The sequence below is a fragment of the Danio rerio genome, chromosome 7 (assembly GCF_052040795.2).
Source record: "Danio rerio strain M-AB ecotype USA chromosome 7, GRCz13ab, whole genome shotgun sequence".
NCBI classification, from domain to species: domain Eukaryota; kingdom Metazoa; phylum Chordata; class Actinopteri; order Cypriniformes; family Danionidae; genus Danio; species Danio rerio.
In genome coordinates, this window is record NC_141027.1 from 65110268 (window position 1) to 65130104 (window position 19837).

Below are 19837 nucleotides of genomic sequence, written 5' to 3' on the forward strand. Positions count from 1 at the left end.
CAGAGAGCCGGACAGAAAAACACTCACAGTAGTCCAGCAGCACTACAAACAGAATGCTTTTTTAAAGTTACTTTGCTTAGAGTTTTTGTCTTATTTCTTGTCCAAATATCTAAAAAATGTGTAAAGTAGGAAACATTTTCTAGACAATTAAAAAGTATTGTTTTGTTTTCGGAAATAATACGTCAAAATTAAATGAGTTTTTAAATAAAAAAAAAAAAAAAAATTTACTGGCTATTTGATAAAAAAGAAAATTGTATTTAAAAGTGAAACAATATTGTTTTGCTCATCCCATCTGCAGATTATTTTGCTTGTTTTAAGAAAAAAAAATGACAATGGTTTTGCTTGTCAGCTGAAAAGTGCCTTGGAGTCATAATGACATCTATTGAAGAACTGTATCAAAGATTATAGAATACACAAGACGTGTCAATCGTATAGTTTTAAATGGGGAAAAGTGTAACGGGCAATATGGCGAATAAAGCCCCGCCTACTAGTACAGGAGCCAATCAGCAATCGCTATAGACTGACGCTTCTCCGGTGTAAAAGCTTAAAACAGTCGTGTGCTTTTACGAAAGTTTGGTGGTCAACAAACACACTGGAATCTCAGTGAATACTTGCTTCTCAGACATAAGAAATATATTCACAGAAAGCCTGAAATCTCTTAAATGAACTGACTAAACTTGAAAACTATAGTTTTTTAGTTTTGTAATCTGTATGAAACGAACGTGAGGTAGAGTCCGTCCTGTCAAATGCACATCACATGACAGAAACTACTCAAACACCCACAAACTTGTAAACAAAGTCACTGTCATTTCTGAAGGAGATTTGCCAACAAGAACAAGTTGTGGATAACTTCAGAAGACCAGTGCGATCAGATGAGCATTATCCAGAGGATGATCATGTGTAGAATAGCCATAAATGAGGTTTGTGTCGTGATCTTATTCCTTTCGAGTGCGCATGTGCATTAGCTTAGGCAACCTGAAAATATGGCGATTTTGTTTGATTCGGACATTTAGAAACAGAACTTACGAAGCGGTTATTGTTTAATTTTATTGGTGATATGTAATGTAATCATAAGCTTGACAAACAGTTTTGGAGAATTCTGTGTTTCCCCATTAAGACAGAATGCCCAAGCATACTGCCAAAGAGGCGTTTCAAAGATGGCCGAAGAGTGAAATGACTTGCCTTAAAGGGACTTTGACTGTATCAACAACAATGTTTGTCTTGGTCAAATAGGATTTTTAAGGGATCCAACCCACCCTGGCCATAGTCTGCTCAGGCTCATGCTATCAGGTAGGTGGTGCTGAAGCCTGAGGAGCAAATCAGTGAAGTTTTGTGATAGTTTTTATCCTGACTTTTAAATAATACCATATTTTAAATACTTTGCTAGTAAGTTATAATAAATGTATAAATAGTTAAACTAGCAAAAATTGTTAATATTATAACTATAATAACAAACTGTGTGATAGTTCAGTATTACTTCATTCCCATTCTGTGATTTTTTTTTTTGTTTTATTGTTTGTTTGTTTGAGTTATATTTTATATATACACTGTAAAACCCAATAAGTTAAGGTAACTCAAACCATTTGAGGAAACTGATTGCAACAAACCATTTAAGTTCAAAAACTAATCCCAATGAGTACTGTAAACTTAGTCCATTTGAGTAAATGAAGCAATTTGAGCACAGTAAAGCCCAATAAATGAAGGGAACTCAAACCACTGCACAACCCAATAAGTTAATGCAACTCAAACAGTTTGAGCAAACCAATTGCTACAAACCATTTGAGTTAAAAACTAATCTATATGAGTACTGTGAACTTACTCCATTTAAGTTGAAGCAGTGAGGTATTTAATTAACTCATTACCTTCAACACGGAGTTCAAAACTCTTTTCAAATGAGTAAAATCAGTCAATTAATTTGTTAACTGAAAAATTAATTTACAGTTAATTTATCAATTTCATTTGATAAAGTTGACTGTTGGGTTTTATAGTGTAACTTTATATTTATGAAATTAAAAAATCCTATTTATTATGTTAACTTTTTATAGTGTAACACAATTTTGTTCATTGTGTTTTGAATGACAAAAGTAAAAGAAACTGGACTAAAACTTGTCTAGATAATGCTTCTAGATTTATGAATAAATGCTTCTAGTGTTATGAAATGTGCAGTTTTTGTTCGATGTTTGACATAATCTTAACCAAAACACAAAGAGAGGGTGGGATATAGAGTAGCTATTCCCATTTAAAGAAATACAGCCAATAGCATTTTGTTTCATCACTGCTCAGTCAGAAGCTATGTTTCCATCCACCTATTTTTATAATAAATTTTGAAAATGCGCATAAAAATGTCTGTGGTAGGATAAAATTTTTATTCCATAAGCAAAGATACGCATAAACTACGATGAAAACACTTTTACTGAACAAATTCCAGTATGCACATTAAAACGTGATTTTGTTATACGAGACAATGTGATGGTAAAAAATGTGTGTGAATGGACAATCCAGCAGGCTGAGCACATTGTAAAACATCTGAAATGTCAATGCCAAAAGGTCATTCTAAAAAGCCTTAACCATCTCGTAATCGGTGTTATTATATTATTAATGACCTACAGAACTGTCAAGAATGTCTGTGCTCCGCATCTTCAAACACCACCACGTGTTCATTGGGTGTCGGCATTATCTTCAAGTCATTTAATAAATAAAGAAAAGATTCACGCAGCTTCTCCTACCGCAGCAAATTCAGTTTTTACTGTTGATATTTGGCGCCAGGTAATCAGGAAGTGACTATTTTATTCTCTTTGACTCATTGGATAAAAAGACTGAATTTTTCGCACGCCTTTTATGCAATAATCCTGTTTTGCGCATAATATTAATTCACATTTTTGGATGGAAACAGCTAGTGAGAGTGATAAGCTCAAGCACATCAAATGTGAAGCGTCCTGAAGGGGGCGGAGCATTTTAGATGCTAAAGAGCATTTGATTGGTCAAGATTTGATGAGAAACTGAAGTATCAGTTTCAAGTACCGTTGATCCATTTCGGCAAAAGAGACAAACTTGACATATACTTCACAACTTTACATCTTTATTCACTTTAACATCTAAAAAAATGTATTTTAATTCCGTAAGACCTTTTTAAAAACTTTTTAGATATTAAGACCAGAAACAAGACAAAAAAAATCTAAGTTAGGAACTCTGGAGTCCTCGGATCACATTTAACCCCTCTGCAATAACACATACTCACAAAAACACTTTCTGTCCAGACACACTTCCTCTGAAATCCTCTGGAAGTAAGAAGCTGTGTGTGTGGGGTGTGTTTTTCAGCAGTGTGCTTCTCCTAGCTGAGCGAGACATCCATCAGTAATCTGAGCATCGCAGGCACATATCAAATCTCTCACAGCATGCATTTACTTTACACCTTGCTTCTGTCCTGCAATTCTGTAATTACCAGTAAGATTAAAGGGGCCACACAACTTACAAAAACAGTCAATGTTGTAGTGCATCTATGTTATAGCTTTACCATTATCTAAAGAAATGTGCATACAAGTGGCTTTCTAGCACACTGGAAAGAAGGAGGTGGAGAACTGACAATAATTTTAATAATGAAAACAAAAATAAAAGGAGCCAGCCTGGTGAAAGGGGTGGGGTTTTTTTTCCCAAAAAGTAGTACTTTTTGCAGTCATTAACCTCGTTTTCTATTAATTATGAGATTTAAATACTACTATTCAGTGACATTTTAAGCACTGTTATAAGCTGAATTGGCTTGATCTTGTTTAAAAGTTTAAAAACCTAAAGTTTTAAATGAAACACTGTCTTCACTTGCATCAGATTTTAGGTTTTCTTGCATAGCTGGATGTTGGACTTATAAAAAATTAATTGTTTGCATTGATCAAAACAGATTAGCTGAAGTCACACTGAAATAACAGCCAAAAGAGGATTCTGCTTGGTCTTAAAATAATTTTGAATGTTTTTTTTTTTTTTTTTTTTGCAAATTATTATACCATAGCATTTAAAATAAGTAGAATGAGCTCATGTATTGATCTTTGTCAGAACCCCCTCTCACCTCCCCCCTCCTCTGTCTACAGGCTTAACAAGTATGATTTTCACCAAACTTGAAAGCAAAAGCAAAACCGAACACTTCTTTTGTCATTACTCCTCCTTTTAGGGATAGATTGCCACTGCAGCAGTAGCTGTGTTAAGACAAATTTAAAGAGTTCAGTTGCCTCCTGTTTACAGTATGTTCGGTTATTTCACTTTAAAGGCAATGAAAAAAATTTGATCTTTGCCATAAATGTGAAATTATGGTACCTACCCACAGTAGACTGAGAAACATTCTCATTTTAGAAGAACGTTTCAAATGGCACTTGCGTTTTTTTGCATCTGAACTCTTCATTTGTACCTTATCTAACTCTGTCTTGCATATTGGTACACAGATGTGCTTCTAAAATGGTTGAGCAGTTCATGTGACCCACATATTGCCATGGTCATTAAGCTGCAACCCACATAAATGTATGTTTATGTGTACGCAAGTGCCACGCATAGCCACAAAACATACATATCAATTAAAAGAATATTAGGCCTACTAATATCTATTGATGATTGTGCATTAAATATCAGTTGCAAATTAGTTTTTGTTGATACAATAATATAAAGTATTTTGCACAAAAAAAAAAATGGTTGTCTTGTTTCTACTCTAAATGTCTAACAATTCTTGAATCTAGAAGCTTTTTTTTCTTGACAAGCAGAAATATGGCATTGCTTTTAGAAATAATAAGTCAAAATTAAGTGAGTTTTAAAAACAAGAAAAATAATCTTATTTCAAAGCGGAAACAAGATTTTTTTTGCTTGTAATGCATGCTGATCATTTCTTTTCCTCCTTATTTGTAGTGAAGTGATGTACTCTACAGTGTGTGCTATCACATTTGTGCGTGGAATTGAAGACTGTGCTTTGAGTACAAAATCACAGCTGACAAAGTTTATTTTCCTTTATGTTTCTGAACATTTACAAGATCACGATCTTAAGCATACTGTACCTTGCAAGTGGTAGGACTCCTTTTTGCATTTAAAGCTGCTTTATTAATTTATTTAATAATTTGTAATGGCATGTAGGTGTTAGAAACATTATTAAGAAGGCCATGATTCACACTCATTAAATAATTTCTTGCATAGGTTTATTTTACATTCTTAGTTGATACAAAAGACTGATGTTTTGGCACAATGGATTCCTCAGTGCATGACACAATCTTCTCACTCCACCCTTGACACAAACCTCTCACTCCACCCTTTTATCCCACAGTCAATCGCATTACATCATTAGTGTTAGATACCTCGAAAACTTTGGTGACATGAGATCATCACACAGTAGGTGTTGTTTATTGGTACTTACAGTAAGAGCCCAAAATGTGACAAGAGAATATGCCTTACAGCCTTACACCACCAACAGCCTGAATTGTTTAAAAAAAAAAAATTGATGGATGTTGTTTACGTCAAATTCTGACCCTGGCATATGAGAATCCTCAGACCAGGAAACCCTTTTCCATTCTTCTATTGTCCAATTGTGACTGGTTGGGTCAACCGAATCCTCAGCTTCCTGTTGTTCTGCTTGAAGGAGTGGCACTAATTAGCTCTTCTGCTGCTGTTGCTCATCTGCTTCAAGTGTCTATATGGTGTGTGTTTAAAGATGCTCTTCTGCATATGTCACTTTATAGGAAGCATTTATATTAAAGTTGCCTTTTTGCCTTAATCATTCTCCTCTGAACTCTGCCATCAAAAAGTCATTATCACACAAAAACTAGACGTCAATGGATGTTTTTTCTTTACCCAGTAAGATATATACTCAGAGCAACCTGTAAAGTATGCAGTGAAAAGTTTCTAAATTATAAGTTACTATTATGAAACTTCTGCAGATTGTCCTGACCAAGTAATATAATAGTAATATATAATAATAACCAGTGTGTGTGTACCTTAATTTCCTAGTGAAATGTTCTTTTAAGATACTGGGTTACTGGGTCATGTTACTTGTTTATTTGTCAATACACAAATAAACAAGTTGAATTTTTATTTATTTATTTATTAGTATTAATTAATAGATTTGAAACAAATATGTTTTATCAAGTGTACATTTGCTTTGTTATTTTTTTATTTAATATAATGTTGCATATAATTTATTTACCTATTTAATTAATTAATATTTTTTAATAAAAATTAATTTGAAACAAACATGTTCTATTAAGCGTACATTTGCTTTTAAATTATTTTTGTAAATAGTGTTGAATTTAATTGATTTACCTATTTAATTTATTTATTCATTTGTTTTTGTTTATGTTTATTTTTTTAAGCATTTAAATTTATTACACATTTTCTATTAGGCATACATTTGCTTTTTTTTAAAGTAATGTTAAATTTAATTGATTTACCTATTAAATTTATTTATTTATTAGTATTAATTTAAACATTTAAATTATACAATTTGTGTTAACCTTACATTTTCTTTTATTGTTAAACTTAAAATAGTGTTAAATTAAATTGATTTACCTATTAAGTTTATTTATTTATTCATTTATTTGTTTTTTATTAGTTTATTGTGTTGAGCTATATTTAAAGTCTTACATTCCATGTATGGCAAAATTGCTTGGAACAATATAATGATAAGTATAGATATTTGCTTTTGTGTGGTTATTTATCAACTTAGCAATATTTGTATTTTTTTCCCATGATTTTTTCACCTCCACTCGTAAAATATAGTACTTGAAAAGTAAAGTTAAAGTATAGCAAAGTACTTTATTAGTCTTGCGGTCTGTCATATAGCTTTACTGTAGACAAAAGTTTTGAACAGTTAGTAGACTTTGGATTTTTTGACTTTTTTATATCATGGAAAGACAAGTTTTAGTGGCAGTTTTTCTTTTATCTATAAACCGAGCCTCTCTCATTTGCAAAGTTATGTGTGATGTGTTATGTGTGTGTGAACATTTCTCATGGAGACCCTACTGTTCTTTGTCATTTAGATAAACCACTTCCTGACAACTGGAAACAAAATCTATTTATAGCTTTGCATGTCCTAATTTTACACTCGTTTTGTTCTTCAGAGCTATTTTTTGCTGCGTGGTTTTATTTATTCTCCCCCTCACTGTGTCACTTCCTGCCGCATGCTGTACTTACAAAGTGAGGTTTGTTTGTAGTAAGTTTCCTAATGTCACCTGAATGAGTAGTGACCTGCACTTCATCAGCAGTCTTTTTGTTTTTCTTTTCTGATGTGCTATAAAAAAGTTTTCTCTGATTTAATACTTTTAATGGTACATTGAAATTCATAAGTAGGAGAATGCTAGTAGAAAATAACAAGTCTGTTTTAAATCCTTTTAATTTAATACACTTATTTTATTCAAAGGTTAACTGATTTCAATCCAGGCTCATTCTGATTACGTACCCCTATATACATTTCTGGAGAGAGCAAAATACGTCCCAGGAGCTACATTTTTTTTGCATTTTTTGTTTTCGCAAATCCACCATAGCCTGCTGTGTACACTTTTTCAGATCTCAAATTTGCCATTTTGCACCTGCTGTTCACCAAAACATTTTAAATTTTTTTAAAAATTCACCAAAGGCCCCATTCAACCGACTGACTGACCAACTGACTGATATCCCCACCCTCCCCCTTCCCTAAACCCAACCAATAGTGTTTTAAAAAACACAGGTTGACCCGAAGCACTCAAACCCCATTGTCTCACTTAACTCCGTTTTGCATCTCAAGTCAACCTACGTATATGTCGAGCTACTGGACAAACCACAGATGAATGTTATCAGATATGATATCAAATTAGTCAATGTTATGATTATCAGCTATCTAGCGGCTTCAGATCACCAACGAAGTACAAATCCGGTTTATGGACTACAGATCCAGTCATGCAACACACACACTCACCTGCTCCAAGTCACCAATGATTAGACACCCACAGCTGAAGCTGAATTTGGACTGTTTACCGCACCATAAATACAGCACACTAACATACAGTTGTGTTGTCTTCTGTAACAGGATGTGACACTGACAACGATTGTGTGGATCCAAATGCAGGTTTATTAGAGAGGTCAGGTAAGCAATGGTCAATACAGGAGCAAACAGATGTATGCAGGCAATCCAAAGTCGCAGTCAGATACACAGGCAGATGGTCAGAAGGCAGGGTTAACGGATAAACAAGGCGAGGATCAAAACACAGCAAAGCAAGAAAAAGGAAACGATTTGTAATGTCACTAAACAGAAAACAAGACTCAGCCACAACTCTGTGTTATTGTGCTGTATTTGTAGTGCTGTAATCAGTACAAAAGTAGCTTCAGCTGTGAGTGTCTAATCAATGCTGACTTGGAGCAAGTGAGTGTGGATGTGTTGCATGACTGGATCTGTAGTCAATAAACCAGCAGATTTGTAGTTCGTTAGCAATCTGCAGTCGCTAGATTGCTGATAATCATAACATTGACTAATTTGATGTCATACCTGCCATTGTCCTCGAAATTCCTGGGGACTGGGAGTAAGGTATTTAATAACCTAGGATTTAAATGGCAGCTGTAGCATCAGCATTAGTAATATTAGTAGTAGTAGTAATAGTAGTAGTATCAGTAGTGATAGTAGTAGTAGTTGTAGTAGTAGCAATAGTAATAATAATAAAAAAATATTAATAATAATAATAGTAGTTATAGTAGTTGCAGTTCAGAAGCTGCTAGAAAGGATACAGTTGTGACCAGAAATGAGCAAGAATTATTAATATAATTTATTAACTTACCTATTAATTGTATTTTAATACAATTCTACTCCTACCACAACCCTAAACTCAATTTTCATAGTAATGTAAAAACAGTAATTACTTGGAATATTATTAATATTATTTATTAAATTACTCTTTAAAATGTATTTTGATAACACCTACCCCTCAAAGTACTTAAAAATATATAATTTAAAATTTTTTTTAAAATAAAAATTACGCTATATTGATATGAGTATCTGTAGCTGTATCACATCTAGACTTTACCACCTATTATTACTGATATTGCTACCACCATCATTTAAATCTCACATCTACCACCTGCACAGAATTCAACAGCGCAACTCTGTTGTAATGTACTCTATGTTGCCAAATTGCGGTAAAAAATGTTTTAAGAACTTGTTTAAGATATATCAATATTTCTTTAATGTGTGAGGTGATGAGCTTTACACAAGATCTGGCAGCTCGACAAACATTGGCAAAAAGTGATTTTTCGTAACTAGTTTGGACCATACAATTCACTGGAGTTTCCCAGCAGATATACCACAATGGGAGGGTGGCGGGAGATGGCTATGAAATACAGGAGACTCCCAGGAAAAACAGGAGTATTGGCAGTTTTGGCGGTCATTCAATAGCATGTCAAACCTAACCTGATTAATAATGATTATCCTGTGTTTCAAAATGTCTGCAATCTCAGCATCTTTACAAAGAGTCACATTAGCATTAATTATTATTAGCATTTTTTTTTTTTTTTAATCCAAAAACCTGTTTTTCATGTGATGATTAAACAAAACCTCAGATGTCCAGTGTGGACTGAAATTCTGGAAGCCAGTTTGACCAACAGTGTTTGTAGTTGTTAGACACTTCTTGTCACTGTTCCTGTGATGTCACCCATCAGCACAAGTGAGTTCTATGCAAAAAACCACACATGGAAATGAGTGTGGACAGGGACATCTGGTACACAAATATGATTATGCAATCAGATGGGGAACACATGCAAGGCATAATGCAAATTCTCAGAAAAGACCTTCTTTTGTTTAATTTTGTTTAGCAGCATTTTGCATTTTAGATGTTATTGAGATGGGTTACAAGTGCATAGTCACCTTACATATAAATAGTGCACTTAATTGGGTTGAAAAAAAATATCCTTTTACATTTCAACAAGTTTATTTTGATTTAATATGCATTTAAACCATACTTTTTTTTTATTTAGCTATTTTTATACTCAGAAATTACCAGCATATTTCACAAACAATTCCAAATAAGCAAGACAGTAATTGTAATAAATGTGCCATTTTAAATTAGAACTAAAATATTTTATAACTATATTCTATATTCTGCACTAATCTTTGTTTATTTATTTATTTTTTCATATAGAAAAATAGATACATTATATCTATATACATTTCTGGAGATTGCGAATTAGGTAGCCAGAGGAACATATGGCTGTATTTCATCTTTAAATAAACGCTATGGGGTGGTATGACACGGTTTCTTTTCGCACTTCTGCTGTTACCAGTTTGTTTAGTGGCTCACTGCGTACATTGGAGGATTTGAGACACAGAGCGGAGTTGACCAAGACAACGGGGTTCGAGTCCGGTGAAGAACGGTTGCAACGGGACAATACAACACTTAGCCTACTATCAAAATCATCAGCACTTTTAATAGTTTATTTTACAGACTTATAATATGCTGTTGTTCTATTGGAATTTTCATTCCAAAAGGGCTGCCACGCCATCTAGTGGCTGTTTCCCAATTCGCACTAGAATGTTATCTCTTGGTGATTCTATGCTAGTTGCCTCTGCCTAAATCATGTTTCCTGAATTTAGTGTGCTGTAACTTGTGTGGGTCTGCGGGTCTGCAGCTGAATAAATCTAGAGATATTTAGGATCTGAAAAAGTACACTGCGGCCTCTAGTGGATTCGCAAAACCGCAAAAAAAGCTCCTGGGACGTATTTGGTGCTCTCCAGAAATGTATATAGGAGTACATAATCAAAATGAGCCTGTGTTGTTTTTGGTGGCCTTTTAATTTTTTATAAATAATTGAGCTGCCTTGAAATTTTATTAATAAGATCATAAAAATATTGATATATTATATTTATTTATATATATATATATATATATATATATATATATATATATATATATATATATATATATATATATATTGATATATTAATATTGTTCATCTGGTTTTTTTTTTATTTTTTATATTATTTCTGTTCTACTCGTTGTGTGGTGTGCCTTTTCATCCAATCAAGGCCCAGTAACAGTATTGTTAAAATTGGATTGATTCTTCTTCCCTCACACGTCTTCTCTTAAATAAGAGCAAGGATGTGTTCCAGCCGAATACCAGCACCATTTGCCATATCAACAGCCTGCAACCCAATAAGCGTGTCAAGAGCGGTGAAAGCACAGTGCTGTAAACAGAGCCCTACAGATGCCCAGACATGCTCATGCTCACACATACACACAGTTAGGCGGGATTAAAAACTTGATGAGTAATATTAGTATTATGTATTCATCATCAGTACGAAGTCCTGTTGACGTAGGCATTTAAGGATTGAAAATGTAATGGCAAAGTCACTATCACTGAAGGTTTACATTTGATCAGTTTTGAAACTCAAACTCATGACCTTGGCGTTGCTAGCGCCATGCTCTACTCCTTGAGATCAATGAAATTAGCATAAATAGCCATATCATAAATTGTCTGGATAGTGTATGCAGTATAACTTGGAATGTAAAGCAGCTGAGTTTGACATACCTGCTGGTAAGCCCTGCCCTTCCTAATTATGCTGCTAACTTAGACAAACAAGCGTAGTTGCTAACTGTCTTACAGTGAGGGTGGTCACTTTGAAAACCTTGTCCCAAGATGTTTTTGCTACATTTTTAAATCCCATTCTAGTGGGATTTAAATATGCCATAGACGAGTATATAAAGTACTTTGACTAAATGGCGAATAACATGATACATGAGGAAGCAAAGGAGTACAGATTCAATTCATTTGCACTTAACTCACTTTGCTGGTAGCAAAGTTTAGTTTAGCTAGCTAGGCTTAGTGCTTCTTAGCCAAGGCAGAAGCACTTTTACTACATAATAATTGCAATAAAATAGCTTTTTAGGTGACATTAACAGGCTTAAAATTATTGCTGCTTACCTAGAACAAATGTATACATTCATTCATTCATTTTCCTTCGGCTTAGTCCCTTATTTATTAGAGGTCACCATGTTTATTTATATAAATATATGTGTAGGTTCGTGTATACATTAGGGATGCTCAGATCAGGATTTTTGGGGCCGATACCGACCGATTGGTTGTCATGGTGACCGCCGATATTGAGCACCAATTCTGATGCTAACCATTGAGCTATCATGCCGCCCAAATGTACATTCTGTTTGAAAGTAAAGTTATCTTACCATCTGTTAAACCTTGAGCTTTGGATTGATAAATCTGTTTAGTCCATGTGAATGTCAATACCGAAACATCAGCGGTAAGTTAACCCAGTGTATGGTACTATAAAGACAAAGGGCATTTAAATAGAACAAAACTATAAGTCACAATGGAAACAAAAGCCAAAAATCTTCTTTCTTACTCTCTTTAATGGAGGGTTACCTTATTAGTAGGCCCACACGGAATCTGTGCACGCAGAATTCTGCTGATTTTCCGCAGATTTTTAGCCCATCAATAATTCTGTTTTATTTACTTGAGTAAATGTGTGAAAATCTGTATTTATTAAGTTTTTTACAGTATTATTATTGACTAACATGACAATGTTCATCTGATTTATGTACCATGCCGTTTGTACAGTAATATTTTCTGTCTTTTAGGCATATTATATGGGAGACTTGCCTTTTTACCAAATAAAGTGGATCTAATTGGATTTGCATTTTAAATATTAAATACAAGTTAAAAAGATATCGTTTTTATTTCACAAATTAAGGTTGTAGTTATGATATTTCCAAAATAATTCCACAGAAATCTGCAGATTTTTACCAAAATTCTCTGCTAAAATAGCAAAACATCTACAGATTCTGTTCAGATTCTGGTCACAAATTATGTAGCCAGAGGTACGTATGGCTGCATTTTGTCTTTAAAATGAACACTGGGCGGTATGATCCCAATCCTTACCAGCTGACCACTTACCTCCACATGGATGGCTTTTCTGCTGTTAGCAGTAGCTTCGCCATATACGTCGGCGGACTTGAGACACAGAGAGGTGTTGACCACAATGACATGGTTCGAGTCCAGCAAAGAATGGTTCCAGAAAGAGGGCAGGTTGATTGGTCAGTCAGTCATTCAGTTAGTCAGTTGACAGCAGCCTCTAATGAACTTATGCGTGAACGGCAGGAGCAAATGGCACTCGGGAGAGAAATTTGAGATCTGAAAAAGTGTACAGTGTGGCCTCTGGTGGATTTGCGAAAACAAAAAAATGGCAAAAATATTTGACACTCTCTAGAAATGTATAGAGCGGTACATTTTCAGAATGAGCCTGGGTTGCATTTATCTTTATGAATGATGTCATCACTTGACTGATGTTTGTTCAGTGTAAATGAGACATAATTTAACAATTACTAACAAAACCCTTCATTCAACTCAAGCAATGTTCCATATTTAGTTCCATGCACAAACTTCAGTTTGTAATACTTCAGTCAACTAATTAGGGCAACTGGATCTAATCACAATTTTTTGTTGACAAGAAGGACATTTAACATGGAACAACAAAACCATAAGTCAGCATGAAAACAAAAGCTTCTTTCTCTCTCTGTTTAATGGAGAGTTACAGTACCTTATTTGTGCTTATCTCCCCCAGTTAAAGAGATCCAGCATTGTTTTGGAATGGTACGTGATTGCATTAATATTCAGCTACCAATAAATTTCAGGACAAACGCTACTGTTAACAATACTTGTGCTGTTTAGGCTCTGAATACTAGGGATGGCTGATGTGAAACTGATGTTTCGACAGTGTCGAGATGCTGAAGCGCTAGTGTTTAGAATTGAAACACTCAGGTCAGGTGACCAAAGTGTTTCGAAACACCCAGTCACGTGACTAAAGCGATTTAAAGCTTTAAAAAAAGCTCTATCTCATGTAGCCTAGTAGACCGTGTGTGCGCAATGTAATTGTGCTGCAAATGCCCTGATTTCGAATTCCGAAATACTCTAAAATTGTGACTTGATGTATTTTAATAATTTAAAAATAGTTATTCACAAAGTGTTCATTCCAAAGTCTCACCGCTTCAATAAATCACTTGAAACCTCAACTCTACAATGTGGAGTATAATACCTCAATTTGCTAAACTGTTTCTTTGCAGAAGCTGAATAAAAAATGACCACTAGGTGTCACTGTAGATACAGGTTTTGAAACGTTTCGAAGCTCTGACACATTTGCTTCGACTGTTTCAGTGTTCCATGAGGCCTCTCTCTCCGCCGACCACTACCGAATACTTCAGTGCTAATAGCAAACTAGAAGCTGCAGCTTATCATTTATGTTTCTGAATGGTCAACACATGATTGATGTTTGTTCAGTGTACATAAAAAATATAATACAACATTTACGAACAAAACATCTCATACAACTCATTCAATGTACCATATTTAGTATGTCTCCTTATGCACGCACTTCAGTTTGTAATACGTCAGTCAACTAACTAGGGCAATTGGATTTTATTTTCAATATTTCAATACTCGTTCTCAAGAAAGTACACTGTTAACCCTTACTGTAGATTATGCAGTAAATAACTGTAAAATAGCCAGTGTTTAGCTGTAATGAAAGGGAACAGTATTTTACTGTAAAAGGAGCAGGATTTGTATGAAATTCTGTAATGCAAAGAATAAATTACAGTAATTTACTCTATGTACCATTACAGATATTTACTGTGATAATAAATGGTAAATTACTGTTCAACCATTACTGCCCCATCTACTCTAATGCTTTATGTTCCTATTTCATATTTATTTTATCTCTGTGTTTTCTTTGGTTCCTTTTATGTTTTTAACATTGAGTATCAGGAGTGAACCAATGCCACAGAGCTTATTAAAAGGTAAGTGTAAGATATGGACGAAATGCATTTAAAGGCAAAAATATTCACACAGAGCAAAGAAATTGTCACAATAATTTTTATAACTTTGTTTACTTTTTCTATAATAAATCTAATTGAATTGCCTAGTTTGACCTATAGTTAAGATTTTAAATTGCACTTTCAACTGAATATTAGTATTTTGCTAAATAACTAGTAAAAATGTGTTATTTAAAAAAAAATATATATATCTTAAACAACACGCACATACATTTTTGCAGAGACTCAATGAATTTGTCTGGAAAACTGGCAAGTAAAAGTGCCATTAACAGTATAAAGGCTTTCCTAAATAAATGTATAAATCATAATATTTGTTGTGTTTTTATTATTACTACAGATTTGGAGCAACATGAGAATCAGATTATTTATTATTATTTTTTTTTCTATGGATGAAGTTTATATTATAGTATATTTTTATTAAACGATATGTGCATAACTGTGATAAATGTAGGCAGTTGCTTTGAAAATATGCTATGTACCAGGGGTGTCAAATTCCTGGAAGGCCACAGCCTAGTAGAATTTAGTTCCAGCCCTGCTTCAACACACTACCTTTAGATTTAGTTTGATCAGGTGTTTAATTAGTATAACTGCACTGTTACTCTGTAGATTGTGCAATAACTGTAAAAACAATGATTTAGGCATCACCACACTCCCACAGGCTGTCCGTCTTATTCTAAACACAAAGGTGTTAGAAAGAGTTTTCAGAAAATGCTGGCCCTTTAAGAGAGCCAGGTGTTTGATTTGTTTACTGCTGCGTGTGCTCTATTCTCTGTCCATCAATTCAGATGTTGAGTCTGATATGTTTTAGGCTTTAAATAAGAATCTACAATGAGTAAGTAAAATGTGTTCAAATGTTTTTGAGGGTTTCTAAAATAAGGCTGTGTTTTAAGTTATATTGTTGTTATCTTGAACTGTGTACTTGAAAGCTACATTGTTAGCTAGTTACCTCTCCTCATATAACTTCTTACATTACTTTTGTTTAAGTATATGTATTTATTGTATATTGCATACTGCCATAATGTACAGATGCTAACAGTTGTATGTATCTTTCTGGCAACTAAGCCAAAATTAAATTCCATCATCTCAGTGAGGGTACATGTGCACATCATCACAGGGAATCACAAAAACATGATACACATAGCCATCCACTCACAAAAGCTCAACTGTCAGGTCCCAGATTGTGAGTTTGTTGCTAAGTATTTTTCAGAGCTGTGTTTCCACCTATGAATTTATATTAGAAACAATAAAAAAGTTTGTTGTCATGAGATAATTATAACAATAAAAGATTGGATCCTTTGGTTTTTCGGTGTTGCCAACTTTATTTTTGTTTTCTATAATTATTTTAAACTTTTTAAGATTTGACAGAGCTGTTAATTATTTAAAACTTTAAAATAATTATTTTGTGTTTTTTGCTGTTCAGTTTTTTTTTTTTTTTTTGCATGGTCAGCATTGAGGAGAGAGTAACACATTTCACTGCAGCACTTTGTGTGTGTGTGTGTGTGTGTTTACTGGATATGTGATTGTAATTGTGATAAATGTTAGCAGTTGCTTTAAAAGTATGCTATATACAAGGGGTGCTTAATCCTGTTCCTGGAGATCCACCTTCCTGCAGATTTCAGTTGCTATCCATATCAAACACACCTAAACCAATTAATTAGGACCTGAACACCACGTGATAATTACAGGCAGGTGTGTTTGATATGGGTAGCAACTGAAATCTGCAGAAAGGTAGATATCCAGGAACAGGATTAAGCACCCCTGCTATATACCATAGGGGTCAAACTCCAAGTTACTGGAGAACTGCAGCGCAGCAGAGTTTAGTTCCCACCCTGCTTCAACATTACCTGTAGATTTCTAACGAGCCTTAATTAGTTTTATCAGGTGTGTTTAATTAGAGTTACAGCCTAAAGTCCCGGTCACACTGCACTTTTCTCCCTATAGACTTCCATTCATACGCATGTGAATGCTGCAGACCTGGAATGAATGCTCATGCGACAAATTTTACAGTTTGCAGCATTGGAAAGTTCAAGCTTGGAGAACTCTGAACTGCAAAATCACATCATGTGATTGCTTGAGACTAATCAAAGATCAAACCATGACCTCTCTGAACAGAAATTATGGACCAGTTGCTTGCTTTTTCAATCTCTAAATATTTTGTTTAATCCCACTCCTTTTCGCAGAGCCATATGACATATGAATTTTGCATGCTTAAACGTTAGTTTGACTGCAGCCTTGCTGTGCAGACCTGTGGCTCTCAGTAATATGTAAGATGATATTTATATCTGCTGATTTCTTAATTTTGTTATACATTTTCTGTTTTATATTTGTTTGCTGCCAAAACAATAAAATAAATTTGTCAGAATTTACAACTTAATTAATTTAAAGAATTAATAACAGGTAAGAATACTAATTAATTTTAGTAACACCTTGACATACTATTGTGTATGCAGTATAATGCTGTGAGTTGTAACACTACAGTACAGTAATTAACTGTACACAGTTTCCAGTTAGTTACCACTACTGCTCTATTACAGTAATTAACTGGCAACACTGTTGCCAGCTACTCACTGCAATGGTTCGGTTACAGTAAACAACTGGCAACACTGTTGCCAGCCACTCACTGTAATGGTTCAGTTTCAGTAATTAACTGGCAACACTGTTGCCAGTTACTTACCGTAACCAAACTTTTACAGTGAGTAGCTGGCAACAGTGTTGCCAGTGTTCTACTGTAAAAAAGCCTGGTAAGGTCTAACAGTGTAGCCAAGCTGCATAGCTCTGTTATATTGCCCAGCAGCATTGCCTTGAGTACCATCACTTTTAGGCTTTTGGCCATTTAATCCTTTATATTATAATTTCAAAGTCATCTTCCTTACTCCTAACACTTTGTGACCTTATGAACACTATTGTAACTGTATAGTTTAATAATTATTTAAATTTATATTGTGTTTATTATTACTTAAGTGTAAAAAATTTTATTAAATCTACTTAGAAAGATTTTCTATTTACTTTCAATATGTCTGATACAAGGTTTAACATGTATTAGTTGAGAAAGTTATTGTTCTGCTATGGCTCCTTTAAGGGAGGCGCGGGAGAAAAAAAAGGAAGAGAAGAAAAGTTTGGCAGATGCAATGCTATTGTAATGCTGTTTGTGAATGTTATGTCAATGCTCCAGATTAAAGAAATACAAACAAATTATCACCCTGGTAATTCAAGTTTATTTATGATACCCATGTTGCAGAGACTGGTGTGCAAACAGTCAGAAATAAGGGTTAAACTATTAAGGGTTATGATTTTTCATGATTAACATTTATGTTACTAAAAAGTAGGAATCCTTTCAATTTCCTCTCAAATTTGAAGTGGAAATACCCTTTTTTTCTAACCCAGTTTCAACTACACATGCCACCACACATACTAAAAGTATCTTTCTATGTTAAAAGGAGTTTTGGTCCTATCCATTCTTGAAGGCAACATGCAAAATTTCTATTTTAGAAATGCTTTCTATTTCTGCGACATCATGGCAGAATAACTGCATAAACCACGACAATGATTACCTCAGGTACTGGTTATGTGCATTATTCGGTGTTAAATGCTACCAATGTGAGTTTATATACCATTTTACATGACATTTATAGCCATACTGAATGCACCAGCAGATATTTGACATCAGATCTTGAAAATAAAATAACTGAATTATGAAAGTCAGAACTGGGACAGTGCAAACCAACAAGCATCAGTCACACGGCCTATGTACTTTTAATAATGTTAAATAGGTTTAATATGTAATAATTGGATCATAACCCTTACCATAAACCATTAACCCATAAATCCTGTGAGAGTGGTGGCTGGTAATTAAATGAATGACTCGAATGTAAACGTTTCTGCCATGTCATGTCACATTTGGTGCGGAAAGGCAAATGGCTTGTTGCTAGAATTTAGTTAGAAATTTCCTCAAGTGTTGTCATGAGGAGCACCTCTTTGCATTAAGAATTTTCATAAACACAGGCCCTTGAACATGTTTACCTTATACTGAACAGACATTGGCACATCTGCCAACATTTAATTGTGCTTTTGTTTTTGCAGACCCATGTTCAGCAGTCATGCCTCCATGTACGAATGAAGCTGATCGCTTCAGTTTAGAGGCGCTTCGGCACATTCACAAGCAGCTTGATGATGATAATGATGGAGCCATTGAAGTGAATGAGAGCGTGGAGGTGAGCAAAACCTAATTTGTTTTACCTTAATCTAATTTAATAGAATTGAATGTGGTGTTATGTGTCTGTTTATGTACATGCATTTTGTGGAGGGGTCGGGGGGGCTTAAAAACAGGTCAGTCAAGCTTAAGTCTTCCAGAGACCTCAAAGGGCAAAGTTGACATTGGTTTTTGCTTGCAAGGAGAGACCATTGACATATGAGTACTTCTCCCATTGGGATACTATATTACTGTGTGTGTATGTGTGTTGGTGTATACACGTGATCAAAGCTCCATGCATATTCATGCAGGGCTTGTATATAATTAGATTTAAAGGTATAAAAGAAGTCTTATAATGTTACATGGATATGCATGGCTTCCTAAACGTGATCTAAACGTTCAACACATTCTGTGCCAGTTAAATATAATCACAACCGTGACATGATTTATGCTTGTTAATTGCCATTTTGTCTCACACACATGCACACACCACACATGCACACACAGAAACAGTGCATATAGGTGAATTATTTTGTTCTAACATATTGTTGTGGAATGAAAATATTTAAAGTTTTAGCAATGTATATTTTAATTCACATTTTTCGTGTAGTAACTATCCGGTAACTATTTTTTATGAACAAGTAATGTATTTTTACAGCATTTATAAATTTACATTAAGTAGATTTTTAATTATATTATAAATATTCTTGTTTTGCACATTGTACATTTATTGTCTTATGAACCAATGTTTATTAGCATATGAATAAGGTTTAAATATTAAAAAAGGTTTGTATAAATATTCTTTTTTTAATATATTTTTGTTTTACAA

The 19837-nt window shown here is 34.1% G+C and overlaps 2 protein-coding genes across 3 annotated transcripts in view; both read left to right on the top strand.

Moving 5' to 3' along the window:
- Positions 1–19837, top strand: part of LOC147843244 (uncharacterized) — a 1033179-nt gene that overhangs the window by 115013 nt on the left and 898329 nt on the right. The window lies entirely within an intron of this gene.
- Positions 1–19837, top strand: part of stim2b (stromal interaction molecule 2b) — a 119971-nt gene that overhangs the window by 65338 nt on the left and 34796 nt on the right. Inside the window, exons 1-2 of one of the 2 annotated variants that reach the window (XM_087259658.1) lie at positions 15570–15651; positions 18900–19030. In XM_087259658.1, the coding sequence (XP_087115784.1) occupies positions 15648–15651; positions 18900–19030 (135 nt within the window). In that variant the 5' untranslated portion in view covers positions 15570–15647. 2 annotated transcript variants of the gene reach the window in all.